Below are 27,848 nucleotides of genomic sequence, written 5' to 3' on the forward strand. Positions count from 1 at the left end.
GTCAAATGCTCTTTTCTGTCTGTCATGTTGCCCTCCTCATCCGAATTGGCTGGACAGGAAATGCCGTCATAAATTATTATAAGCTGTTCCAAGAAAAAAATTTAAAAAGGGTGGGGGGGGATATTACCAGCTAGGCTCTAGGCACTTCTCCATGCCAAGAAGTTACTGCAAGAAGCACACTCAGACAATAGCCTCTCGTGGGTGTTTGCTTGGGTGTTGTTATCAGGCACACCTGGGTGGGCAGCGGTGCTGCGGTTACCCCACTGGAGGTGGGAGCAGATGGTCATATCCAGCCAAGCTGCACACAGGGTGGGGGCTGGCAGCAACACAGGCACACTTCCTCCACCTGCATGTCCTCACATGCTCCCATACATTACTGTACTGCAGGACTGGGGTTGATTTATCCCTGCACAGCTCCAAGACAATCATCCAAAGGAACCGCACGATGGTGTTAACACAGAAGTGAAAGATGAGTTACTGACTCTCTTCCCTAGACAGGCTGTTTGCAACACTGGCAGCAGAATGACTCTCAGTGTAGCTGAGTGCACAGCAAGCACTGCACAAGCACCCACTTTGCTGGGAGAGGGCAAGAATGCATTAGGAGGAGGAGTCCTGCTTTCTTTCCCTTTCTACTCCCCACAAAGAGACCATTTCTGCATTTGATCTTGCAGGACTTGCTTTTCCTTGCAACAGCAGAAGAAATTGTAGGGAGGAAGATGTTGATATTGACCTATATGAAGGGATTTTAACTACAGTACTTGAAAATCCTCTTACATTACATCACTTAATGATATTCAGAGGATGGCCTGGAGTTATTAAATTCCCCTTTGCCAAAAGACAGAACATGAATGTCAATAAACTCACTTTACCTAAACCTCCATAACCCTATTTTAAGTTGAACAGAGCAGGGATCCTTCTCCATCACTGCATAAAACCCAATCGATAGGTCATGCCAGGAAATAAAGGACCATTGTCATCATTTATCTTCTGCAGAACCAGGGTCCAATGAGTCAAAGGCTAAGGTAGACTGATTTAAATTGCTTAATCATGATGTAAAGAAGCACAGGGTAAGCTCAGTTTAAATACTCAGGTTTTACATTTGTAGTTTGCTTATTTTCCCAAAAAGAAGAAAGATTAAACCTTCTTGCGAGTATCTAGTAAAACACCATGGTTTAAGCCAAACTCAGTTCCCATTCTTGCTAGTCAGAAGGATGACTGAAAAAGCACATGCTGAGTAACATATTTATTCAGATTCTTCTTGTTTATCAGATCATGGTTAGAATAACACTACATTTGCCATAGAAGACCAAATCACTGTTTGTGTCTAGCGGGATGCAGTCAGAGCATGCAGATGCAGCATTTTGATTTGTTTTTCATTGATTAGTAAGATGATCTAAAATATTTTAGATGTACCTCTCATCTCATACACACTTACCAAATCAGGTTTTGTACAAGAACCTAATTAATCTGTTGGACAAAGTGAAATAGAGATGGCAATCATGTCTGAGTACTAGAACTAGTTCAACTTTAACCTCTCATCTCTATTTATGCATTTAAAGAGGAAAACACACTTTTCTCTCTTTTTCAACAGCCAACCAATCCTTCAGTTGTCAACAAACCTGTCACTGAACTTGGCTGAGTTAACCCACAGGAAAGCAAAAAGAACAGTAGTCTTCTAGCACATACTCATAAATACAGTTTCCTGCTCTCAGATTGCTAATTTCATAGCATAGCTGGGGAGCAAGCAGCCAAATTTCCCGGCCCAAGATGGGACTGGAGAGGGTAGAAGCGCAAATTCTTAATAAATCTCTGCAGCATGTCAGTGATTAGTGACATATTCTAGCAGCTAGCCCAAGGTGAAGTTTTCACACAGCACCTCTGCAATTCCCTGCTGATAAAAACAGTGTTTTTCTGAACAGGTTTATCTAAGCCTGTGGCAAAATCATAAAATCACTAGTAGGGCCATGCAAGGGTCATAACGTGAGCAGCAAGTACCTTACTGTCGAGCTTCTTCATGGTGACCAAGTCTAGGGACTTCAATGAGTGTCCAGTTGGTGCAATGAAATATAGGCAGGCGTGAATCCTGGTGTCATGGTAATTGAACAGGGATCGTTTGATCTTCAGCTCTTCTTGCAAGTAGGCTTCAAACTGTGCATCGATATATTCTACTATAGGCTTGTAGCTGAAGAGAGAAAAAACAGCACAGAGAAAACCAGGGCATTCACTGTTGGGACAACAAAGGTCACTGATCAACACTCGGGAAGCTTCATGGGTACTCTACATTATGGGACAAGCACAGCTGTTAGGACCCTCCCTGCCCAACCTAAAGTCCCTCCTTAGCAAGCATGTGTTTCCACTTGGTACACAGGGAGAGTATTATGGACGTATTAGCAAGATCAAGTGTCAGAGACCCTGGACTTCAGGTGCATGGAAACCACACAAGGCTGCTACCCTGGAAAGAATATATTTTGTAGTCACTCCAGTTAAAGTCTGAGCTGCTGCTCTGTCAGTCTGAGAATCATCTGATACAAGAAAACATAAACTCAGAACCACCACCTACCCTAGCTTATCCAAAAGATTTTTTTTTGTGATCTTAGAAGAGGGAAGGGAGATTCACAGGGGGATAAAAGGAACTTTTTGGTAATTGAGTCTGTGAGCAAAGGTCAGGAGACAACTGCACTGTTCATGTACTCTGAGGGGACCACTTTGCTGGAGAAGAAAAAGCTGGTGCAGTGTAGCATGCCCTGATCTAACCGATTGTGGTTCTGGAAAGGCAACTTCTCAGTTTGTTTCTCCCTCCACCAAGGGCAGCCTCAGGATCTCCAGCCCAAGGAAGCTCTTGAAGGGGGGCACTGAGACCAAGGCATCAAGAGAACACTGCTACTGCCTCAAGCACTGGATTCACAGCAGTGTTTAATGCCCTCCCTCAAAAGCAGTTGTGAGGAGGAAATAAACCATCAGGAGTTTTCAGGTCTTCCAGAAACACCCTTCTGACAGGCAGCCAGCAAAGCTCTGGTCTGGCCCCTCTGCTTCGGATGCCAGAGCAGCTGTTCCAGCAGTTGCTCAAAACCCTTGGTGAAGCAGAGCAGACTCTTACTTGATTTACCAAGTGAGAGCTATAGCAAAAGACAGCCAGTGCTGCATGAGGGCAGACAACACCAGAGACCCCGCAGGGTGCTACCGCACACAGTTTGTTAATTTGCAGGCACAGAGGGTGTCATGAATATCACGGTGGGTTTGTAACACAACTGCTGCTCTCTTTTTTTTGCTTTTGGAAGTTCTGTCTCTGACCACGAGATCCCAAAAATCTCAGGCAGGGGCATGTTGTAAAGAAAGCACTGAGGCCTTACATGGGGAGATTGTACTAGAGAAAGCACTGTAAAAAAGCAGAGCAAAAAAAGGACTGGGAGGACTCAAACCAGGAGCACAGAGAAAATCCCACCCACTGCAGCCACACGTGTCGGCACACAGCAGGAGGACAAAAGCTGTCCCTAAGCTCTGCTGCCCCGTGACTGTCCCTCTCTCCAGCTGCCCAGGAGAGAAGTTGGAGGGGCTTCACCACCAAGACTGTCAGCTCTTCTTCTCTGCTGAATGAAGCAAATGCAAAGTGACCCGACAGTAACAAGCTGCAGAGCATCCCCACTCTGAGCACCTGCTCCTCCTCTGAGCAGCTTCTGTTCTCGCCCGAGAGCATATGGCAGTGTCTGACGTGCAGAGCTCACCCTCCAGCCAGCACGTGCCCCTTGCCGTTTTGGCTCTGTAGCATTAGTTAGGAGCAGGAGCCACAGTTACATTTTGATGTCAGGTCAAACAGCAAAGAAGCATTACAGAAATAAAGCACTGTTAAATCTTTTTTTAAAATCTACAGAGTCTTCCTTACAAAACAGGAAGCAGAACCTGCTCAATCTCCATGCTAACAGGGATCCTGAGAGCAACTTTGATGTTAAGCTTACATTCACTGTCTATCTACCTAGTGTTCTAATAGCTTTTGGTCAGCATGCCCCTCACTTGGCAAGGTGCAGAGAAGAGAATCACAAACAACCCTCCAGAGGGAGCTGGGATTACTGCAACAAGGGAACGTATGGCTCTAATGTATAGGAAATGTATTAATTAGCACATTAGCCATGACCACAGAAGGACTAGTATTAACACTACTGCACGAGTCCATATGGATGGACACAAGGGATTGGGTAGGCTGCCCAGAATATTTACTTTGTGCACACAACATGAAAATCAGCATCTAGGTACAACATTAAAGTAAAACCAACTCTGACTTGAACATTGCAGGATGGTATGAACAGTAACTATGATCTGAGGTCCAGCTCCCTAAAAGATGCATGTAATTGCAATTTGAATTTGTGATTTCAAATATTTACATGTTTCAACTCAAGCAGAGACTTCAACTAAGCTGCACAGAGACAGGAGGGCAGAAACACAGTTTCTGTTCTGTAGCCTAGTTGATCTCTTTGTTCTTCACTTCAGTTTCCCATCACTTCTACCCATCTCTTGGGGTGAGTGATACTAGCTGCCACACTTGGATCAGGAAACACCCCCAGGAACAGTGAGGAACCTACTCCCCACACAGGGTCAGGCAATTCTGATCTAAGAGCACATCAGCATAAGGATTCCTGCTCCTGACAGAAATAAATTTACCTGTCATCTTTGTTAATTTGATCGCCAAATCCAACCGTGTCGACAATAGTCAGCTTCAGACGGACATTACTCTCCTGGAGTTCGTAACTCCTGGCTTTCAATCTCACACCAGGCTCGTTGTGCGTCGCAGGTTCACTTTCAAACTTGGTATTGAACAGAGTGTCCATCAACGTTGACTTGCCAATGCCAGTTTCGCCTAAGCAGAGAAAGTCAACATTAGTATGGTCCAATTACTCACCTCATTCTCAGACACATTCACCAGGCTAAGGAGTTATTCCATTTGGGTAGCAATGGAATCAGACTACGTGCACACAGCTAGGCAAAACAATCCCTGCAGGAACAGATGTCTTGAGACAGTCCCCATCTTTACAAATCCCCCAGGACTGAACCAGGGACTCTGTGGACATTGGGAGGTGACAGCAGCTCTGCTTTCTGCTGCTGGGCTCTGACTAATTTCCTCCGCAGGTCATAGTGCCTGGGTCTCTGCAGGACACCTTGCAGATATACCTGATTAAAGCACCACACGCTGGGGATGCAATCTGAAATGAGCCCCTGCTATGTAAAATCTGCTACCCTGACAGACACCGTGATAGATCAAATGCCTTCAGAGCTAAAAGTCATCACCCACATGTGAAGAGCTAGGCTGCTGTGCTGGGAATGGCAAGAGAAATTTGTGGGCTGGGTTTTCAAGGGAGGTGTACCACAACCACAGGCCAAAAGGGGCATGACCAGAGATACTAGCACCACTGACCTCAGGGATTTTTCATTATTTCAGGGAAGGAAAGGCTTATTTCACACATACAGAGAAGCACACAGTCTTTTCCGGTAATATTACTGTTAACATTTCCCATGAGAAATGGAGGAATTGGAGAGGACAGTTTGAGGCTTATGAGAGTCCCTGAAGAGAAGGTACTAAATGGGAAAGAAGGGGACAAAAAACAAATTAAAAAAAAATTTTTAAAACCTCCACCATAACAGTTTAAGAATAGTTATTCAGACATTTGCTGAGTGAGCCCACCTCCTCAGAAAAGGGAAGAGACTCCTGCCATGACGAACCAGCAAATGCTGGTAACTGAACCCTGTTACTGGACTTGCTATACTGGCAGTGCAAGAGAGACAGTAATTAATTTCCCATAAAAGCATTTGCTTCCAGCAGTCTTCAGCTGTTGCCCATGGTTTTCACATTGGTATGACGTGACTGATGATGTAGGCTCCCTCCTGCTTGATGGCATGAAGAGCCCCAACCTCCTCACTTTGCAAGTGACATCAGTAATCAGGACAGCAAGAAGCTGTTCTTACTCAAGAAATATTTAATTATCTTTTTAACAGTGTAGGCTCTGTCCTAGTTCTGCTATAATGTTCTTTACAGAAGCAAGTTGCAAATCCTCTGAACTCTGAGTTTGATTCCCAAGAAGATATCTGATTCTCTATGTGGTTTTATGCCTTTTTTTTTCAGCTCAGTTTCCATTCCTTTTTTCAAGAGGATCACAAAAAAAACATAGTGCAACTTGGGCAATGAAAGCTTGAGTCAGAGAAATACATTAAAGGTGTAAAAAAAAAAAATAATCTAAAATAGCATACTGCTTAAACACCAACTTTAAAACTATTAGAGGCTCACTAATCCCCAGTGCAATTAGTAACATGGATGAAAGCATTAGCCTAAATCCCATTTTTAAGTCAAAAGTGTTTGGTTAGCAATTACACCCTCAAATTGCTACTGCTACCTATGCTGTGAGTAGCAGGGGCTGAGGTAACATCCTGAAGTTGCTCCAGCCAAAGCGATGCTGGGATTTGGGACAGACCTCCTGGACAGCAATATGCAGCTCTGGCATTTGCAAAGTGGGCTTCTGAGGAAGTCCTGTCCTAACCCCCCAGAATATTAAGAAGTGGTGAATAATAGAAAAGTAATGCAAAATATCAGGTGGGAGAGGAGAGCTTGCAGCTGGGATTGCCCTCAAGCACCTTTCTGGGTTGTATACAGCTCTCCTAGCATGAAAATCTCTCTCTCAACGTATGCAACCCCCCCTCTTAGAAAACCTCAGAAAACCATGTAGTCCACAGAAACAAATATGACTAATCAGCAACTGCCTGTTGCTCTGTGATACTCGACAGTTCATTTTGCTGGCTTTGACCGTTTTCATGCTAGGGTCAGGAAGGTAAGTGATTACTTACAGCCCAGTAAAATAATCAAGCAGAGATATGCTTGTCACAGCATTCCTACCCTGTAAAGCGGCAGGACATAAAGCAAGCTTTAAAAAAAAAAAATTAACAAATGAAAGAGGGGGAAGACAGAAAGTATACATCGACGTTATAGCTCAAAATCTATGCCCACATAGAGCACAACCCACATGAAAAGATCAGTCCTAAACTGATGGCACAGACTGTTAATCTCTGAAGCTACATATTTTAGCGAGCTCCTGATGTGCATGCAGTGGTGCTGCATGCTGTGCTAGATGGGCTTTGCAGCGTTCTACCCATGCACACCACAATTAGAAATTACAATGCCAAAGTTAATTATGTCCTTTCTCAAAACACAATTTCGAAAGTTGCTTTGTTGTTTGTATCTTTTCAAAGGGGGAGATTTCTATTCCTTGGACAACTGCAGCAATTTGTGTGAAATTTTAATTTGGGGCAAAAAATGGTTGATCAGCACATTTTACAAGAGAAAACGAGTTAGACTAAATTGCTACGTTAATGGAGACATATCAAGTCACACTAAGAGAGGAATACTTATTGCAAGATAAAAAGGCAATTAATTTATGCCATTTTGGTCAAAGAGCCGCCTGCTAATCAAGCTGTTCCCTGCTAAATTTTAAATAGTTTCATGCTGCTAGGAGAATCACGTGAGGGTTGGTAGCTCGAGTGTGCAGAAGTACAGCTATTCTCTTGTCTCGTTCTTCAACATGCAAGGCTACAGAGACGAGTCTAGTTTGTTTGCCAGATTCCTTTTCAAACAGCTCACCCTGCACTGCAGACAGAAATTCTCAACTTACTGTAGAAAAAAAAAAAAAAAAAAAAAAAAAAAAAAAAAAAATCACAGTCAGAGGGTTGTGGGTTTTTTCCAGCTAATTAATGTAACTAATTAGAAGGGACAATACTCCCTTCTTGCAGGCTTAAATGAACAACGAATGGATGGATGACATTTGTAGACTGCTCTGGCAAACTAAGAGTAAAACCCACAATTTCTGTCAATTTACAGAACCACATTCTGGGGGCATCATGAAGAGGTGTACCAATAGGTCAAAGCTGTTCGGGCACACAGCTTCCCAGGGCTCAGCAACAGACTTCCAATCGTATAGTATCCATAGAGTACCAAGACAGCAGATATCTCTCTACAGCCAAGAGAGGAAGTCACCTCCCCATATTTCACCCTCTGAACAATTTGGGAAAAGTAACACAGTGAGTCAGGCTATAAAACCAGCTTGCAGCACCCAGATTAAATACAGCAGAGAACAGGTGACAGGCTTTGTTCTCAACTACATCATTTGGAGACTAAAAATGGCATCGCTTCCAACTGGAGAAACTAAGAATATAACGAGACAGACTGGCAAAGCCTGGAAGGGAAGGAATGCAATTTACTGAGAAACAGCCTCCGCACCCGACCCAGAGAAAGGCAGATTTAAGTTAACGTTCTTTTAAAAATACATTTAGTTCCCAAGTTAGCTCAGTTTCCTTATGGACAGCCCTTAAGGAAAGCAGAATTATAGGACGATCAAAGGGTAGATTTTAAACAGCTAGAATTTCCATGCTTTGACTCAGGGGACAGGGTAGAGAAAAGGAAAAGAGGGATACTAGATCTCACCCCGAGGCAGCTCTGGGAAGAAACTGTCACTTCCCTGCCACGATGGTCCCCACTGGCTCAGATCTTACCCTTTGCAGGAGGGAGAAGGTGCCAATTTGTAGAAACGTATACCCTCCTTGGTGTGAACTTACTGCCCAGCAGCGCAGGATGACTTACCCACACAGAGGATGTTGAAGCAGAAGCCCTGTGATGTTGACTTGTTGACCAACTGATCAGGGAGGCTGTCGAAGCCCACATGGCCGGAGAGGGACAGGTTCCTAAGGTCATCGTTCTGTAAGACCAAGAAGAAAGGCATTTAACAGGGTTGCCACACTCCTGTCAAGGAAGAAGGTTGTGCCTAGCCCTGTTAGAACTGTGTAAAGATGCACGAGTTTAGGGACACAGGATCCTTCTGTCTTAGGTTTGCCTCCCAGACGTGTTCTCCTTTTACTTCTATCCAGCTCTCTGCTGTGGGGCTCAGGAGCTAAAACATCCCCAACACTAAGGCATACAAACACCACCAGACCATCTCCATGCCTGCAACTAATAAACCATGATTCTGTACCAATCAAACACCCAAACATTGTTTCTGAGGCCTCAGCATCACATATCCCTAATGTTATCCCAAGATTATTTAGGCAGATACCTAGAAGGGACACAGTCAAACATGGTCATAGCTTCAAGCAAATCCATTCCTGTTTAATCGGTTAAGCAGCTGACTCTGCCTCCTCCATGTCCGCTGTACAGCTCTACAGCGGAACCCAGCCAACCTTCCCTTTCAAACCTCCCCAAAGCACTTCCCCAAACCACACAATAAGGCCAGCTCTCACAAACAGTACATGAAAGAGCAACACAGGTTGCAGTGTCATCCTGGTTGCAACTCCAAAATTTATTCCTAATAGAAATCTGTGTAGGCCAGCAGAGAGCCAAGCTCGTGCTCTTCTTGGCTCAGTTTGTTAATGGGAAGGAGCAGCTCTCTTGAACTTGTTCTATCCTCCCAGCAGAACAAGGGAAACACCATCACTCCTGCACTTTTGCTGCAACCCTTCAGCCTGACTACAGCAGGACATAGCTTAGATGGCGACACTGTCTCTAAAGCCAGCTAAATCTCTTTCCAGCTTTTACAGGCCTGGATCAGAAGGGGGAAAAAAAGCGTGCATGCTGCTCTGCGGATGCCCTGGTTTACAAATAGCCTTATCCGACACGAGGTGAGAAAGCAGGACACCATTCCCAGCATTTCCTGTGTGACCTACAAAGCCCATGATGCTGCCTCTTCAGCAGGAAAAAAAAAAGACAGACCAGGCACCCGGAGGTGCAAGTCACCCCTCATGACCTGCACTCCTCCTCTAGGCTGCCCAGGGGGCCTAAGCTGATACCATCAAACACCTCAAAGCTGTTTTGTGGAGGGTAATGGGGCAGCACAGATCTCAAAAAAGAGAGGTTTGAAACAACTCCAAGATTAACTTAGGACTTTTCCACAAGAGCTGTACACTAATTCACAGACAGGCTTGAAAAAGCAGCCAGCCCAGTTATCTCTTCCTCAGATTGGCAAATCAGTTATGCCAACATCCTGAGCACACATAACAAGACAAAAAAAACCCCACCAACTCCGTCGACCTAGAGCAGCTCTGCTGTTACTTTACGCAATGTTTTTCTCCAAAAATTTGTTGCCTTAAGATACTAACCTTTCTCCAAACCCAAACATTTCCAGCACAGTCATTCCACCGAGGCCATATTGCTGAGCTAAATTAAAGTTGTGGGCAGTCTCAGCCTGGTTTAAAGACGCCAGAAGCACCAGCTTCTTTTCCACAAAATCAGTGGGCTTTGGACCAGACACGGAAAAAGACACTCTCTGGTTATTAAAATAAGAATCAGAACTGGAGGACAACTTCTTACTCTCTGCAGCACAATTGCTGAGCATCTCCACTTCCCTCCCCAAAACACACAGGCCAGCCATCCATTGCAGGAAGCAATGAGCTACATCTCGGTCAAGTACTGATAAAAATACCGCTCAAAAAAAAAATTATTTGAGAAGAACAACATCTCAGAGTAAAAACGTCTAAGTCTGTGCCATCACTATAGGGCACAAAGGGGCAAAGGGCTCCTTTTTGCCATGCTGGGACACAGAGCTCGACACCTGTACTAGATACCTAAACCTTCTCTTAACATCTGAACTGGGCGTGTCTAAAGGCTTAGGGCCAGTACACCAGACTTCATCCCTCCATTTGCCAGACAGCTCTTCACCAGCACTGTATCACAGAAGATTAAGGTGATTAAGAGATGCCTCTCCTTCACTCAGGCTAGGTAAAAAAAAACCCAACCAACCAACCAACCAACAACACAAAAGAGACCATCACTTCATTTCCCTGCAACTGCGATTTTCCTGGAAAAGCCCCAGGCAATGGAAGGAGACTGTGGGATTTACACATGATGTGAATGGGTTAAACTAAATATTTGTAACGTTAGTATTTTTAAAATGCCGGTGGGCTTGAGTTCATGATTAAGTGAAGGTAGCTCAGAGCAGATCCCAAAAAGCAATAGGTGCCCATGATTCACAGGCTTCACAGAAAGTGGTGGGTGTTGAACATCTTTCAGCACAGCACCAGTATCTCTTTCCCTGATATATTTTGGGAAAGCAAGTACTGCCTCATCATCAGTTACTCAGCAGGAACAGGAGTTGGACTCATCTCTTGCATCTGTGTCGGTTATTTTTTGCTGCATACCTTCTTTGGTTTAGATGCCTCCCCCCCCCTTTTTTCCCCCCAGTAAGTGACAAACATCAACAGTAGAAAAAAAAAATCAAAAACAATCTCTACACTTTTCAATGCCAAGTATTTTTCACAAGCTGTGCTGCATAACAGGAGGCAGAAGTGTAGTCTAATATCTGCCCAAAACACCAAGACAATCATGAAAAGCTCAGAGGCCCAAGGCATGGGCAGAGATGAAATGCAAACCCTTGTCTCCACCTCCTTCAGTATTCCCCAGACTGCAGAACATCCCATTGATTGGGGCAGAAAGAGAAAATATGTGCATTTCTCCAGAAGATCACAGATATGCATTTTGGACAAGGCAGGAGAGGCCAAAGGGACTAGAATTTCAAAATATCTCCCTCCATTCACAAATGAAAGCATCATGCAACATAATGGTTGGTTCCAGCACACAAATGGACTTGGAGAGACGGCACTTTTTGGGGGGAGATGCAGGCTGCTTCTCTTTGAGAAGGATTAAAGGGAGGTGTGCACACCGCATAACCTCTTGCCACTGCAGCCAGGCCTCTGCTCTTGCTTTCACCCTCTTCAAGGGGATAGCTTACTCCCACTCAGTAACTACAGGGATGCTAACAGAAGGAGAAGCAGCCTGCCCCATTTCTCTGCTCTCCCCATAGCAGAGCTTTGGACAGCAGGCTGGAAGCCGCAGGACTCATGAAGCTCTGGGGCCCCTTTAGCTAAGGCACAGGTATGCCAAGGATGCCAATCAGCAAAACCACAATGGGCAATTTTACCAATTAGCCCGATTGCATTGGACTGGACAGTTCTGGCTTTATGAGCTCAACAGTGCTACAATCTTCAGCCCTGAGGCTGCCTGGGGAGGGGGCAGGGACTGAAATCACTGCAAATTCAAGAGCAGCTCATGAGCTCAGGTTTTGTCCACATGGAAAGGAAACCTCTGTTGGAGAGCAACAAGCATGATTAATGCTCAGTGTATAATTAGCAGAACAGGCAAGTGATTCACACACAGAGTCTGGCAAAACAGAAGTGTTTTAAAAACAACGGGATGCTAAGTCAGATGGCCATGCTGCACTGGCTGTGAATTGCTGTGACAAGCTCCTGAGAAGAGTCAGTGGGCTGGGTTTTGATCTCAAGTGAGTCATCCCACTGTGAACTGGGTGCCTTCAGCTCAAGAGTGATCAAAGGCAGACATAGGTGAAGGCTCCTGCCCCACAGAAACAAGCCAGAGCCCCTGTGTGCACCCAACAAGCCAGGGGAGAAATGCTACAAGTACTGATTTATCCCTCCTGCCACAAGGCTCTTCTTCCAGAGGAAGGCAGCAGTGCTGTCCAGGCACTTCACCCCCGTGGAAAGACATCAATCACCCTGACTCACCGGCTTCTTCCCAAGGGTATTCCTCATTTTCCCTCAGAAGATGAGCAGAGCTCAGGATGCCTTTGAGTTCAGCACAACTCCTCTCTTCCCCAACAGTGCATCTAAATACAGCCCTGGACTAAAACAGCTCCTCAGCTGTCACTCATAGTAACAGTCCTAAGAGACGGCTTATTAACACACAGGCAAGTCGCTCTATCTGCAAGCACTGACCTTTTAGAAGCATGCTAAAAGAACAACTGTTTGCCAAGCACCCCTCCTTGCCTGCAGCTTCAGGAGCAACAGACAAGATTGGCATGGGTAAAACTGCAGCTTCGCAGACTTCTATAAAGATCAGCCAATTTGCACCAGATACGGTGCTAGACTTGGGTGTCTGAATGTTCTCAGATTTCAGAGTGCTTAAGACATCCCAAGAAAAGTCTTTATTTTTAAACTCTTCTTTAAAATAGTCGTGTCTCCTTTACTGAACGCCACATTATAGACCAAACCTTCCTTCCCTTTTCACATACCATCCACATGATCAGAAAGCGATTCTGAACCTCCATAGCTGTATGCTAACCCCTACAAAAACTACAGAGTAACACAAACAAACAAATGCTTGTTTATTGGGAAAGATGCTGATGACTTTACTTTTCTTTGCAGAGTGACCTACAAAGCATCCCACAGTTGATATTTCTTGGGTCAATAACAATCTTTCAGATGCTGTTATCGCAGCTGCTGGTTTTAACTCTAGCAGGGGAAGGGAAGGGGTAAGTAAAGCAGAGACAGGTCTCCAGAGGCACAGCATCTACTACATACCATCACTATAAAGAGATTAATTACCAGGACCCCATGTTCTAGTGCTCTTAAGGGGAAGAAAAATGCCTTGCAAAAGACAAGAAAGGCTTTGCAATCTCAGAGCCCTGTCAAGTCTACTTCACATCTGGTTTTCTTCATACATAGCTCCTGGTGGCAAAGGTTTTAAAGGTCAAGCAATGCTGTAACGGATGCTCTGTGGCAAGCTGTGGGTTTGCCTGGATGTAATTCAGTGAAGCTTTATAAAACAATTTGGCTGACGAGGCACGTGCAAGGAGAGAATCAGCTCATTCCTCCTAAGCCACAGTGGCTTGGCAGAGCTGGCAGGAATAAGGGGAAACTTATTTTCCTCATTGGAGTCAGCAACAGTGCGCCTGTGTGCGGATGGGGAGGTGGATATAAAGGTGGGTCCCACGATTAGAAGTGCATCACTTCTCCATAGACAGCACAAAGCAGAGCCACGTCCTTACACTTCAGTAGGTGTGTGGTAGCTGATCTGAGGAAAAGCAAAGTTGCTTTTCTCCTGGATAGAAAAATAAAGTGTCACTCCCAAAAGGCTGAGGAGAAAGGGTCCAAAAGGACACCTGCTTTTATTGCCCCTATCTGCTCTCCTCACTCAAGACTTAACTATGATGATGGCTGTTCCCTCAACCCAGCAAGCTTCTGGCTGAGCCCCTTCTGCTTTAAGGCTGCTGGCAAAATATTCCTCTTCAGCCCCTCCTGGCCCACTACTCCTGGCAGCTGGGGTCAGTTTCACACAGCCTCCAAAGAGTTAAAGAAAACAAAAACGAGCCTCAAATTCAAGAGGGGAAAAATGCTGGTATGCAAAATATTGAGCTCAACCACAAATATGAAGCAAGTGTTTAGTTATTTGAGGCCACACGACTTAGGAGGCACCTTTTAGAAATTCTGAAAGCTTTTATTGTTGTCAGCAGCTCAGGCCAGCTACATTTTTGCCCCGTTACTAGGCTAACCTTCCCGCGTTTTTGAAGTAATCTTAGATAATGCATCCAAGCCAGGGACCTCAGAGATACTTTAGTCTGCTCAGGCAAAAAGGTGGCTCAGAAAAGAGCAGTGAGCACAGAAGCAAAGAGTAGCTGGCGAGAGACAGATCTATCATACCCTCTCTCCCTGGGAGCTGGAGTCCCTGCTGGCAGGGCATGACGTATTCCCAGCACCTACACCAGAGCCAAGCTCACTGTTTAAGCTCCTTGAAACAGCACCCACAACTCCCATTCTTTTCCTTATACAAACTTAAGTGATGGTTAAACCCTTAATTCTTGGACAGAGGAACTCAAATATAATAGTATGGGGGTAACACAAAAAGGAAGAACAACTCCTTTCCCCTCCTTGCCACAGCTAGTGCCACCACGGCACAAGAAAACAGTCCATAGCAATCAGTCCGTTAATCGAGAAAGGAAGGACTTCTTTCTTGTTGTTTTAGGCTAGGATAACCATCAGTGTCACCAGCAGAGGAGGGGGAGTTCCTGTCTCCATGCTTCTGCTGCTGGCTGGCTGCAGACTCGGGCAGATGTCTCTGCAAGCTACTGAAGTCTGGGAGGTCTTTTTTTATTTTTTTTCCCCTCTCCTTTTTTCCTTCTCTCTCAACAGAGAGAGCAGACCCCTTTGGAAGACATATCCTCATTATGTAAATAAATGTGTCAAGCAAGCCATGAAGATTCATCAGAGCGCTAGGCAAGCTGGATGGCTAAATGCCTCCTGCCCTGCCACCAACCCACCGAGTGACTCACTGCTGCAGCTATTGCCCTGAAGGGCTGGACCTCAGTAATCTATCTTGTTCTTCCTGGATAAAAGCTGGCACCAGCAGTAGCTGCTTAGGAGCACACAGCTTCTCCACAGAGTGTGCTTCATTCCTTAAGTCCCCTGCCTCAGCCCTCCAGCAATGTCTGAAACAAAAGCAAGGAGCCAGGTCTCCCTACTGCCAGTAACAAGAAATACTGTCAACAAAGTGTTATGCCACAGCTGGCTCCCTTGCTCAGTAATCATGGAGGTCACAGGGAATACAAAAAGGCTCTCCTTAAATGTGCTGGGTTTTTCCTTTTAATCCCAGAGAATTGGGATAGCAGAAAATGTTATTTTCTGGGAGGAAGGGTGGAAGCAATTTGGCCAACAAAGCAGCTGCAGCAGCAGATGGGGAAGGGTAGGTGTGGGTCTTGTGCTGTCCCTCCTCACACAGAATATTGCTCGACAGATACATGAGATTTTATCTGGGGAAATCACCAGCCAAAGGCGGCTGTCAGAGAAACAGAGTAAGGGGTTCCCCTGAGGAGACAGCCTCAGAGACTGGGTGATGCTGGACATGCTTACGTAAGTGCCGCAATAACACGTGCAAGAGATGGGAAAAGCCTCTCTCCAAGGCTGGCTCCCTAAATCTATCGCAGGATGACACCGGGGACAGTGAGCAGGCATCACAAGCCAGCTCCTGCCCAGGTGCAGCCCACACAGCCCATGCCTGCCAGAGGAAAATCCGCCCCAGCAAAACCCCTGCCCCGATCCCAGTTACCCCAGCACGGATGCAGCACAAGGCCCATCTCCCTGACATCTAGAGCCAAGTATCCTGGTTGCCAGAGGCTTGTGACTGCGAGTCACAGCCCCTGCCATGTGGCAGGGACACGCTCCCAGCAGCCGAGAGAGCCGCTGCTGTTCCCGCGCCTCCATGGCACACTGGCAGGGAGGCGCGGGGAATTGCTTACATTGGCAAGCTGCAGCAACTCAGCGGGAGGATGGAGAAAAAGGATACAGTTGCATTCTTCTGGGAAGAGGGAAGTCAGCAAAATCTGACAATTCAGAAGTGGCTGTAGAGAGTGGGAATGAACATTTGTGTTCCAGGCAAAATGTTTGGCTAAAGGTCAGCACAAGCTCAGAGCACTAGCAGTACCATTTGTGCCAAGAACTAACATAAAAGACATTTTCCTTCACAGGTTTCCAAAAACCACGGACCTTTCTATTTGGAGTAAAAGTGACTAATGCCTCTAACAGCCCCTGATGTCACAAATTGCTAACCAGCAGAAAAAAAAAAAAGCTGGACTTTAGGGATGATAAGGACCATATGTGCATTCCAGCAAGGCTTGTAAACTTACTGAAGGGAGAGGGGAAGGGAAAAAAAAAAAAAAAAAAGGAAGAAGGAAGGGAGGGGGGAAAAGAGACAATGTGACAAACAAGAATGAAGACCATCCAAAGGCAGAGCCCAATGAGAACCAGATGTTCTTTGCTTCTCTGGCCAATCTCTCTCCTGCCAGGAGGATGACATGTAACTAACTGCCTTTCTGACCGCTCGTATGAGGTTGATGAAATAAAATGGGAGTCGTTATTCAGTGCTAGGCTCCCCAGGCTGAAATGCTCCACTCCTCCCATTTCAAAAAATGGTGTGCTATTTACTGCAATTTCCCCACATTTTGTCTTCTGAGGTGCCACATGTGGGGAAAGGCAAATATATTCCTTTTAGCATCCCCAGCCATCCTCTCTCAGTCAGGCACAGCTGAGAAAGTTGGAGGATCCTTCACACCAGCCCTGAGCAAAATGTTTTCGGTGGGGACGGCTGCCCGGCAGACCACCAGCTGCTGCATGGCAACACGGCATGTGTATTGGTCTGTGACACTAGGCCAGTTTACACCATCAAGTATTGGAGAAGGTTGAGTTTCCGTCAGTCTTGAGAACATGTAATCTTAAGAGTGAAAAACAACTTCTTGCCCTACTGAAATGAATTAACTGGGAGATGGCAGGAAGGCATGTCACTATATGGACATTAGAAATATTTTTTTTTTTCCCCCCCAGTCCTTTTGACCTTTTCCAGCGCTTCTGGCTAACACAGTCCCACACCACCACAGATATAGTCCAGCAAGACATCAGAGAGGAAAAAACCAACAACAGCCATTTCCTTCTGTATACCACTGTCATGCACTTAAAATAGCCTTGAAACAGCTGCATAACTGGCTGTTAAATAAGTGGATTTATACTTTGCTAAAAGCCTTTAGCTGGAGGCACAACACAATATGGGACTCGACACAGATGAAAGTGTGATATATGAACTCGGCAAGACTCCCGGTTACACTAACACAGAGGCCGTTTGCAGGGAGCTCTCTGGGACACTTACCCTGGGCGCAAGAAGGCAGAATTAACACAAACCTGGGAACAGAGCAGCTGATCCCATTGCCAAGTTTTCCTCAAACCTTCCCCAGGCTTCCACCAACTCCAGTCCAGTTAGGGGTGTGAACACAACCAGAGCAAAAATACAGAGATTTTTAGAAAGGAAAGCAGCCCATAGGGCTTGCTTATAAAACTCTAACAAGGCAGCACTGTTCCAATACCTGAATCAAATTAAGGGCCACTCCAAACATAAAAAGCAGCAGCTTTCCTTGAGAGGTGGCGCAGGCACAGCCAAGCAAGGGCTGGCTTGCAGTTTCTTAACCCTGTGTTTTCTTTCCTGAAAAACCGTAGCTGCACATCAAGGGCACATTTTGTCAGCTCCCATTCAGCAAGCTCCAGGACTGAAAGGTGCCCCACATCGTGCTCTGGATAATTAATTAGCCCTGGGACTTACTACCACAATCTGCATTAATACTGTGCCCTGCTGGCTTGCTCAGAGGCAGGTGGGGGACACCAAGGCATGGACATGCTACAGTTGTCTGCACAGACCCAATTTCCAAGTAGGGCAACAGAGCTGTGTATATAAAGACATACAGCTTCATCAGATCATTTATTCTCTAGTTCTCTTAAGTCTGGACTTAAAGTGTTCAGATTTATCACAGTAATTGTCTTCCTATCAAAATCCTAAACCAACAGTGATACACACAGATACACGGTTTCTGCAATGCCCACGTACAACAGCAGTGAGTATGAACAGGTCTCGACTTAAAAAATAAAAAGGATCATCATTCAGATATATGATTTCCCATGGTCAGTGCACTGGCAACTTGTCTTGGGCTTGAAGTTACTACAGAACCTAAAAGAAGCTGGTGCATCTACTCCTTGGAAAATCCCTACCAGGACTTTTAGGGTCCCAACAAGTGCTAGATAAACACTGCAATTGGTCAGGGAAACTTTACTGGTCCAGCACCACTAAGGAAGTGTTGATCCACTATCAACCAGACTGAAAGAGCTGGCTCAGACCAACTCCTCTTAAATTCATATGCAACATGTACATGCACATAGGACACTAAGGATATTAAATAAAAGGCCAGAGAAAACATTTCAAATTTAGACAAGGTCCAGTGTTTTTAGTCTCACTAGCAATGTGTACACTTGAGCATGGTTCTGACAAAGTAATGCAGACAACAACAACAAAGCAGGAAAACCAGATTTTAACGCATTCACTGTATGGTCTACTTTTCTGGGTGTTAAGTCATAGCCCTCACACCTGCTTAGAAAAAGAAAAGGGAATGTGCATAGCCCCTTGTGGTACATGAAGCTCTTCTAGGACGCCACAGAAGTCATTGATCATGGATAAGAAAAGGTCAACAATCAAAGAATACAGAGGATTACAAATAATGTGTTTGCCTTAGTGTGCAGTTTTCTGTCTTCAGCAGGAGCAAAAGTGGAATTAAGTTGAACTGAATCTGCGTGCAGAGGAAAAGGTCAAGGTTTATTGAATTATTTAGATGACAGTTTTGAAACATTAGTCCATAGACTTTAAACTCTCAACTGACTCAACAGCAACAATGTTCCCTACTTCAGCAAGACTTCGTTTTCCTGCCTTTAACAGGGAAAGCCTATATAAAAATTTTCATAAATAGGACTTAGGTTCAACAAGCAATTCCCCATTTTATCTGAAGTACTTCCTTCCCTCCGCTTCATTGATTCCAAATTTTTGTGGTTGCCTTGAAAGACTGTGTTTTGTCTTTCCAAAAATATTAATTGGCCAGAGTTCTTCCAGAGGAAAGCACATCTAATCTAAGTCTGCAGCACAGTCATAACACTGGCATCATTAGGAGGAGATGAGACTAGAAGGCCACTCTACACCAGGCTTTTTACTCCCCTTGCGTTTTGCTGTGCTGATAGACTGCTACAGAGACTTAACATTTCTGGACTCAATAGGCGATGCAAGACAAAACATTTTTCTCACATGCAGCCAGCAGAGAGGAATGTTCCCACAGTCCTCTCCACATCCATCACTTGCAAAGGGGCAGGATCACAAAGGCATCTGATGACCACTACAATCCTGGTGAGGCTCCACATCATAAAGAATCCCTGGACAGTACACCAGCAATTGCCCAACATACACTCAAAAATGTTTGAACTCCATAGACGCATAAGAGAGAGTGCTAAATAAACAATTACAGCACCAGAAGAAAGGATTAACTCTCTAATCACAAGGAATCCAAGGATGAGCTTTACAACTCTGTTTTTTGGGTTGTGGCAGACATAAGCCTTTTATTCCAGAGATCCAAACCAACTCACATAAATACGAAGCGTCCCACTCTGCCCCATACCTGTTTTCTGCACTGTTAAGCTATTCCTCCACATGTAATGCCAAGGGAGAAGGCCTTCCCTTGCACTCTAACTGCTCGAGACTAACTACAAGTAAAACAATCTAAAAGATGTTACAGAACTGCAAGTCCCCACCACAGCATTAGGCCAGCAAGGCCTCTTACGCAGCACAGCCAAACTTCATTCTGAAGCTGAACATTTCTGTTCTCTCCAAAACACATCTTCAGTCTCCAGTGCAAACACACCAGCAAGGAAATCCAGTTCCCAAGACTATTTTTTTGCCTGGACCAGAGGAGCTAGTGACAAAGTCAGAGATATTCCACCAAGCGACTGTCTCCAAGAGGGAAGTGAGAGCCTTGAAATCACATCTCTCACTGGAGTCAGCCTGGGCAGTGTCAGCTAGCACCAAAGGAGTAAAACATCCCTTTTTCTCCCTGTACTTCTCAAACCCTAATATATCAGGCCTCCATGACCGCAGACAGCAAAGCACGGGTACCATCAACTTCATCTGCTAATTAACTCAGAAGGAGCTCATGTCAGCAAGCAAGTGAAGACAGCCCAAATTAAGCCCGCTACCTACCATCTGGAACAAGTCAGCCAGAATGAGGTTTTGCAGACACTACAGCCAAGGCAGAGAAACCTCATGCCGCCTCCTTGCCCTGTGCCATGCCACAGCACAGTAATTCAAGGGGATCTTGGTGTTGCCAACCAGCACCAGCAAGAGACTCTTGCAGCCCCAACTGTTCTCACCTCATGCTTCACTGGCTGCAGGTCATCCACAGACAGGGATAAAAAGGAGTGGGCTGCCAGCGAGGCTGAATCCCTCTGAAGGCACTAAAAAAGCGGAAGCTTTTTCATCGAAACATCTTTACACCATTCACAAAGCAGACAGGCAGCAATACTGTTTCCTCCCCCCTCCAGACCCTCCAGGTGCTCTCACCTCCAAAGGTGGCTCAGGCACACACCATCACCCTAAAACAAAAGCAGGGTTTTCCTGCAGGAGACAAGCCTGGGAACTTGGCCCAGCAGGGAGGGATCTTTCCCCCAATTACAGACATCCACACCTAACATTAGGCTTGTCTAACAAGTTTCTTTTGCAGGGACCTATTTTCCAAACACTTCTATTACCGAGGCAGGAATTCCCGGGGAATAAAATAAATAGTTTCACTGGTGCAATTGGGAATATATTATAAAGGCAACGAGGCCACAGCACAGCTCATTGGATGTACAAAGGCTCCCAAACTGAGCATAGCTTCCACCCTGAGGCTGGATCCTGGCAAGAGGCAGTGGGTCTGTGCCAGCACAGAGGGTAGAGCGCTCACCTGCAACCCCCAGCTTGCTAAGATACATAATAGGAAGGCAGGGTCAGCACCAGACCCCTGATTCCTGCTGTATGCCCAGCCCCAGCACACAGAATGCTCCCGGCAGAGCCTCTGAGACTCCCCTAGGTGCCCCCTGACCAAGGACACACAGCACCTCCATGGCTTCTAGCTGTATTTTAGCTTGCCAACAGCCTCTTTCCCACCAGACCAAGCTCAGAATGAACTTTGATTCCTGTAGTCACCCCAGCTTTCCTTACTCTTTTTAAACAAGCTGCAATTCCCTTAACACAGCTTGCTTTGCAGTGAGGTGCTCCTTAGCAGGTGAGGTGCTTCTTAGCAGGAGAAGATATGTTTTAGGCCAGCTGCAAAACTTCATTTCTGAAGGCAACAATTTTATCACCCTGAGTGAAAGCAGCAACTTTGTCTGTGTGAGAGATGTCTAGAAGGGAAAAGCTGCAGAGGTGACAGGACCTGGATAAGCAGATAACTCCATGGCATTCAGAATAAGAAAGAGCCACACAATTTGCCTTTATTTTCTTGTGCCTTTACCTGTAATCAGGCAGGAACAGCTACTGAGACAACTGAAATTACAAAGCCTACCCAAGGTGGGGGAAATCCAGGTCTTCTCAGCAAAATGCTTGAGCACAAACCTGTCATTTTAAAACTGCAGTGGCTACACACCCACCTGACTTGAGTGCTATAAGCAAGCCTGGCAATCACTAAGAGGTTTGGTATCATGAACTAATACGAGTTGTGGCCTCAGCTAAAGCTTGGAGGTGACTTGTACCCTTCTCCCTTCCTCTGTCTTCTCTCTTCCTTTGCCAGAGCTCACACTTGCCCCAAGACACTAACAATTCCTAAGAAGCCAGGCTCAAAACAGAGCCTACTGCATGTTCTCCATGTCAGTCTCGAGTATATTTCTGTGGTCTCCAAGCAAACACGTGCACATCGGACAATTTTGGACAACTGAAAACTGCCTGCCAGCTGCCACTTAAAAAAAAAGCCATGTAACAGCATGTCTCTGAAAGACAGACAGATGGGTAGTGTCTTCAGCGGTGGTACTTAACTAGGAAATCACTGCTGTCTTCTGCAACAGGACTCAGTCCCTTGCCCACTGACTATGCAGTATTTGGAGAGAAGACAATAAAGCACAGTCTCAGTCTCTGCGGGGAAGACACAACTCGGAGTGGATATGTGTGTGTGCAGGGGTGTTCACCCAGTCAGGCTGCCAAGCAACAAGTCAAGCGATCAGGTAGTCATGCATAGGTCAAGGGCAGCTTGAAGCCTAGCACGTCCCCAGTCTCCCTGGAAATCCCAAGACACTGCCTTGGCTGTGAGGTTAAACTCAACACTGTAAATGAAATTGTCTGTACACAAATGCAAGCCAACAGAACAACTTTTTACTGAAACCTATGCAAACTCTCCAACAACAATCCATTTTATAACAGACACTGTTACCAACATCTCTAAAGCCTGCAATAAAGGCAGATGCCAAGCTTAATATAAGAAGCTAAGTCACAGGTGATAGCCCACCAGGAAGTGATGGACAGAGCATGAGTGGGTGGTACAAGCTTTGCAATCTATCATGCAGATCAGACACCCAGCCTGGAGAAAGCCTTTCCTCAGCAACAGCGCGCTGGCAAATGGCAATTTCCCAACATCAAGGATTTAAAGCAGATTTATTAGTTTAATCCTAATAATGCAAATAAAGCCAGATGCAAAACTGGCATAAGTCCCTACATGTGGAAAAACCTGCCCATGACCCCCCTTCATGAATCTCTCATAATAAAGCACAAGCCTGTACAGTTACCCTTTCCTTCCTTCCCCATCCTCTGGAAGCTGAGCCAGCCCGGTGCTGCCAGGCTGGGTGTGCAAGGGGGACAAAGGCTGGCATAGGTCCCATTTCAGTAACTCATTTCTCTCCCAATCAAGGTGTTTCTGCACCTATATCTATCTGGATGTCCTAGCACTTGAGACCAAACTCAATGTCTGCATGCAGGGATATACCTTAAGGGGTTGGAACTTCTTCTCTCTTAAAATTCATTCCCTGACAGGGAAGCTCCAAGTCCCCCTGTTAACTGCAAGAGCTTCAGAGGCTCAAGTGATACACCCAAGTCACACTCCATTTCTCTTGCTTCATCCCACTCTCTGGGGTCAGACAACCAGCAGTTAGGATCCTGCTCACAAAGGCAAATGCAAGGACACTGATTACTGTTGGCTAAAGGATTGAGAGGGGGGCTGGCACAAGCAAGGAGACAGCAAAGCCTCTCATGGCCCAAGCAGCTGCTTGGTCAAGGCCAAATGTCACCCCCTGCCACCACAGAGCACTCAGGAGGCTCAGGTGCTCTGGGCACGAAGCGCAGACCCATGGCATTACCACACCAGACCTAGCAGACACCAACTATCATTAGAGGTTGTTCTTGCTCCAGGCAGTTTCATGTTTTACAGCCTGAATCTGCTTGCACATATTTCAAGCTCAGCAGTGTTAGAATCTTGCTGGGGGTATTCACTAAGAAGCATATCATCTAGATTTCAGGGGAGGAAGAACATTCTTTAAAAAGATGAGACGAATCCTACATTCAGTTTCCCACAAACACCAGTTATGCATCAGCGTTGATGAAAAGGCCCCACATTAAAATCCTGGGGCAAGAAGGGGAAAATCTCTCCAAGACTGTACAACATGAAATGAAAAATAAATAAATAAAACCTCAAGGTCCCACACTTTCCCTCATGCAAGTAGGTTCAGATGCTACCAGGCCCTGACCCTTCAGCCAACTGGTATGCTTTCATAAGCTTAGCTTTTCTTGGTGGACCATTTTAATTTTTGCTCTAGAAAAAGCAACATACATACCCCAAACCAAAAAGCCCGAATGGGAATAGTGTGCAAATCCACAGCATAAGGAAATAAGCAAGGAAAAAATATTTTTCTTTTGGCTGTTGCTAAGTTTTATTAGCACTAAGTATTATTTTGAACAACTACATGTAGAAAACAAAAACTCTAAAAGGAAAATACTAACAGCATTTCTATACACAAATTTAGATTAGTGGCTAAATTCCAGACACTCATTAAATGAATCCTGTAACCATAAAATCCTATTTTTACTTATAAATAATTCTGAGCCCTTGATCCAAAACCTACTATCAACTTTAGAAGGCCCAGTGCTCCATCAGGAAAACAAAAACAAACAAAAAAGGAAAAAAAATCCCCTAAAACCTCAGGAAGCATAGTGCACACTAACCTGACAAAACACACAAGTGTTTTCTAGTACTAAGAGTCCGACAGTCAGCAAGTCTGTTCTCAGAAAACAGTCCCAGGGTACACTGGCAGGAAAGGAAATGGCTCTGTCTTCCCTGGGCTTATTCTTGAATTTCCCCTCAAGTCAGCAAGGAGAATCGGCTCCTGCTGTGTACTCCAAGAATACATCCAGTATCACCCATGCAGTAAGCTGCTGAAAGATGTTGCAGTCACATATTTAATGGCACAGAAGACTGATTTATAAACTCAGGAGGGGAAGCAGCTACTGATGTATAAACTCAGGAGGGGAAGCAACCATGTGTCAACACTGCTATATACACTTAATCAAATTAATTCATTTAACGATGAGTAACTGTCTAATAGACCCAGCTATGCTCTGCATGGTTTCCCATGACTATTCTAAGATCCCTCTGATAAAACAAATGCATGTCCATAACTTGGCAGCAGGTTCATCATGAAGGCCGTAATCCTATGGGCTCTATGAGTGATTTGCCATTTTCCAGGTGCTTAAGAGAAAGCGGGTCCTATGGCCTTTGGCCAGCACCCAGGAGCAATGTACATTAGCAGGCACAGTTCTCATTTGGTAGCTCTCTAAGAATCTGATAGAAATCCCCTTAGAATCTGTTACAAAATGTAATACACTGCTTTATACTTTTTGACCTGATCAAAGTATGAAGACTTGTATCTCTGAAACAAGAAAACTTACTTCCTAGTCATTGGATGTTTTCCCCACACCTATTAACACCTGTAAGGGGGTTTTCTGTTTGGTTCCCCCCACACCTCAACCATTCCAGAAACAGCCATCCTACATAGCTATCTTTTCAAAAGCTCTCTGTCCCAGCAAGGTCCCTGGCAGAAGAGCTGCATGTTCAGTCATCTCATGGTATATGCCAAAGCTCCAGAACATTTAAGGACTATGTGGCATTTCAACCTGGCCACTAGAAAGACCGACATTTGTAACAAGAGAGGCAGCAAGCAATCCCTTACACACATAGCAGGAACAACACTTCGCCTGGAAATGAGAGGGGAGATGCTTTCATGGCAGGCCAAGTGATAAGCTCCATGAGGACAGCGAACAAGTTATCTGAGGCCTCTGAAAGCAGCAGCTGCCGGCGTAGCCAAGTACACAGCACCCCTGGTTCCCACAGCAGGGAGGAGCAGTGCTCCTCACCAAACACAACAACTCTGGACCCAGTCTATTTTGCCAAAACTATAGGGGTAGCTGCAAATGTAATTTTTCTTCCTGTGAAATGGAACGTTTACTGGCAATGGTCCGCTGGCCATAAACACTTCATCGTGCTTCCCAGCACCATGGCTCTGCCAGGAAAAGGCCTGCAGTAAAAATATGGTTTGGTTATCAGTCTCTTTCAAGAGAAAGAGAAGACCCTGTGTGTTACAGCCAACACTTACTTAAAAGATTAAACGCTTTATGGGAACACAAGGTCTTTAACCAGAGAACAGTGAACTTGCATTTGAGCTGGTCACTGACCCCATACAGGCAATGCAGAAGTTCTCACTGCTTCAGTGGTGAGCTCGCACCACCAGCATGGCCTCACAGAGCTCCGGCAGCCTCAGGGTAAGGTGGGCAGCACTCTGCACTGGCCCTTTCCCTACAGGTGACAACTACAAGTTGAGCTACAAAACTGCCAAGTGCCCTGTCTCAGGGAAAACACCTTGTCAGACCCTGCGGGTTCTCTAAGGAGTTTCTGCTTGGCAAACTGCCATATCTGATGCAACTGCCCAACCTCCATGAACAAATGCGACACAGGAGTTTCACCCTCCTGTTTAAAGGCTGTGCCTCCTCCATCCAGTAGTTCAGGCAACGAACCACAAAATTCCTGGGCTCTAACACCACCAGAATACCCCTGCGGAAGGCAACTGCTCCAGCTGCTCAGACAAGCCCCACTCTATCGTGTGACAACATCTGGAGGCATAAGGTACAAAGACACACCAGGTAACACAGATTAACTACAGCAAGTCTCCTTGCAGCCTTCTGTAGTTATTCTCAAAGCAACAAAGATTCTCAGAGCTAAATGGTGCACAGGAACTGTTGCAAAAGAAGTGAGACACTCTGAAGGTCTGCAAAGTGGTAGCTATCATCTAAGGTGTCCTCAGGTGTGAGGATACACTTTATTATTAAAACCAAGATGAGGGGAAAATGCCAGACTTCAATAGTGTGCTCAGCCCTGCCACAGGGCAGCTGGATGAGCAGAGAGCAAACAAACCACCATTAGTGGGAGGCAGGCACTGGCCCTGCCCTCAGCGCTGTCAAAGGCTTCCCATCCGCATACCAAAGGTTCACAAATGCCTTTGTGAGCTGGACCTTTGGCTTCTGGTATCTGGGTCCTGCTCCGCCTGCAGTGTCGCGACAGTTTAATTAAAAACAGGAGGCTGAAAAGCTGGAAACAGACAGGGGAGTGCTGCTGTGTTCACATCTGGCTTTTGAGTTTGATGCCAAGGCGAAGTTTCCATTTCTTCAGCTGCGGAAAAGGTGCCCAACACCAAGCTCCTCGGACAGGTAACAGGTCTGTAATGGTACCAAGCTGCCTTGGAGCTGTGAGATCAAGCAACCTGGCATTTGCCCAGACAGTCCAAGTACCTGAAACAAGGGAATTTTCTTCCCAAATGACAGAGATATTGCAAAAGCTGCTTGGGAGAAGCCAGTAGCTGTAAGTGTCTCCTTGTGTTGCTTCCCACTTCTTGTCTGATGCATGAATAATACTCACATGTAAGACATTTCTGCTTTCTTCAGGATATCCTGCCTATAGCCCAGTGCTGCTCTGCAGAAGGGCCAGTCTTTAGGAACTAAGTATGATACTTCCAAACATTACCCTGAGCTAATCCAATGTTATTTTTCCTGCAGCAGGCTGCTGCTTACAAGATCATTGGCAGAGATTTGCGAACCACTGGCATTCACCCACGAGCTCGCTGGAATTGTGTTCTTTCAAACACAAATTATTCCATACACAGGCTGCTGCAACATCTATTAGCTGTCAATGGAGCCCTGCTAAAAGGTGAAACTGGAGCCAGTAACCACCCTCACAGATGAATTACTGTTGGCCACCACATTCTGCTTTGACTGTCCACCCCTGTCGGGTTTGTGCTTTAAAGGAAAACAAAAGCAGTGAGATCCAGACTTAATTTTAACTTCTGCCCTCCTGTCAAGACTTGTGCTGTAGCACTCCATGCCACTGCTTGTAACCCATACATCCAATGTTATTCCTTGATACACCCCAAAAGTGAAAAAAAAAATTCTCTAGTGTACTACCTATCCAAACAGTCCAGCTGCTCAAACTTCTCCCAGACAGTCAAGCTAAACACATACCTGGTAGAATTCAAAGTCTTGCAACATTATGGGTACAGATAATACGCATTGCACTGCACTTTGTTGAAATACACAGCTCAAGGACAAGTTTTAGAAGGGAAGAATGGAACATTTTGCAAGGCTGTTTCTTTGAATAACAATAATAAGCAAGAGAATTTGCCATTAGCTT

The 27,848-nt window shown here is 45.5% G+C and overlaps 1 protein-coding gene across 1 annotated transcript in view; it reads right to left on the reverse strand.

The window, feature by feature from the left end:
• Positions 1-27,848, reverse strand: part of SEPTIN11 (septin 11) — a 67,382-nt gene that overhangs the window by 28,770 nt on the left and 10,764 nt on the right. Inside the window, exons 2-4 of the mRNA XM_074905282.1 lie at positions 8,612-8,726; positions 4,654-4,849; positions 1,996-2,182 (exon numbers count right to left, since the gene is read on the reverse strand). Of these exons, the coding sequence (XP_074761383.1) occupies positions 1,996-2,182; positions 4,654-4,849; positions 8,612-8,726 (498 nt within the window). The remainder of the gene's footprint in view (positions 1-1,995; positions 2,183-4,653; positions 4,850-8,611; positions 8,727-27,848) is intronic.

Source organism: Athene noctua, chromosome 4 (assembly GCF_965140245.1).
Source record: "Athene noctua chromosome 4, bAthNoc1.hap1.1, whole genome shotgun sequence".
In the NCBI taxonomy this organism is placed as follows: Eukaryota; Metazoa; Chordata; class Aves; order Strigiformes; family Strigidae; genus Athene; species Athene noctua.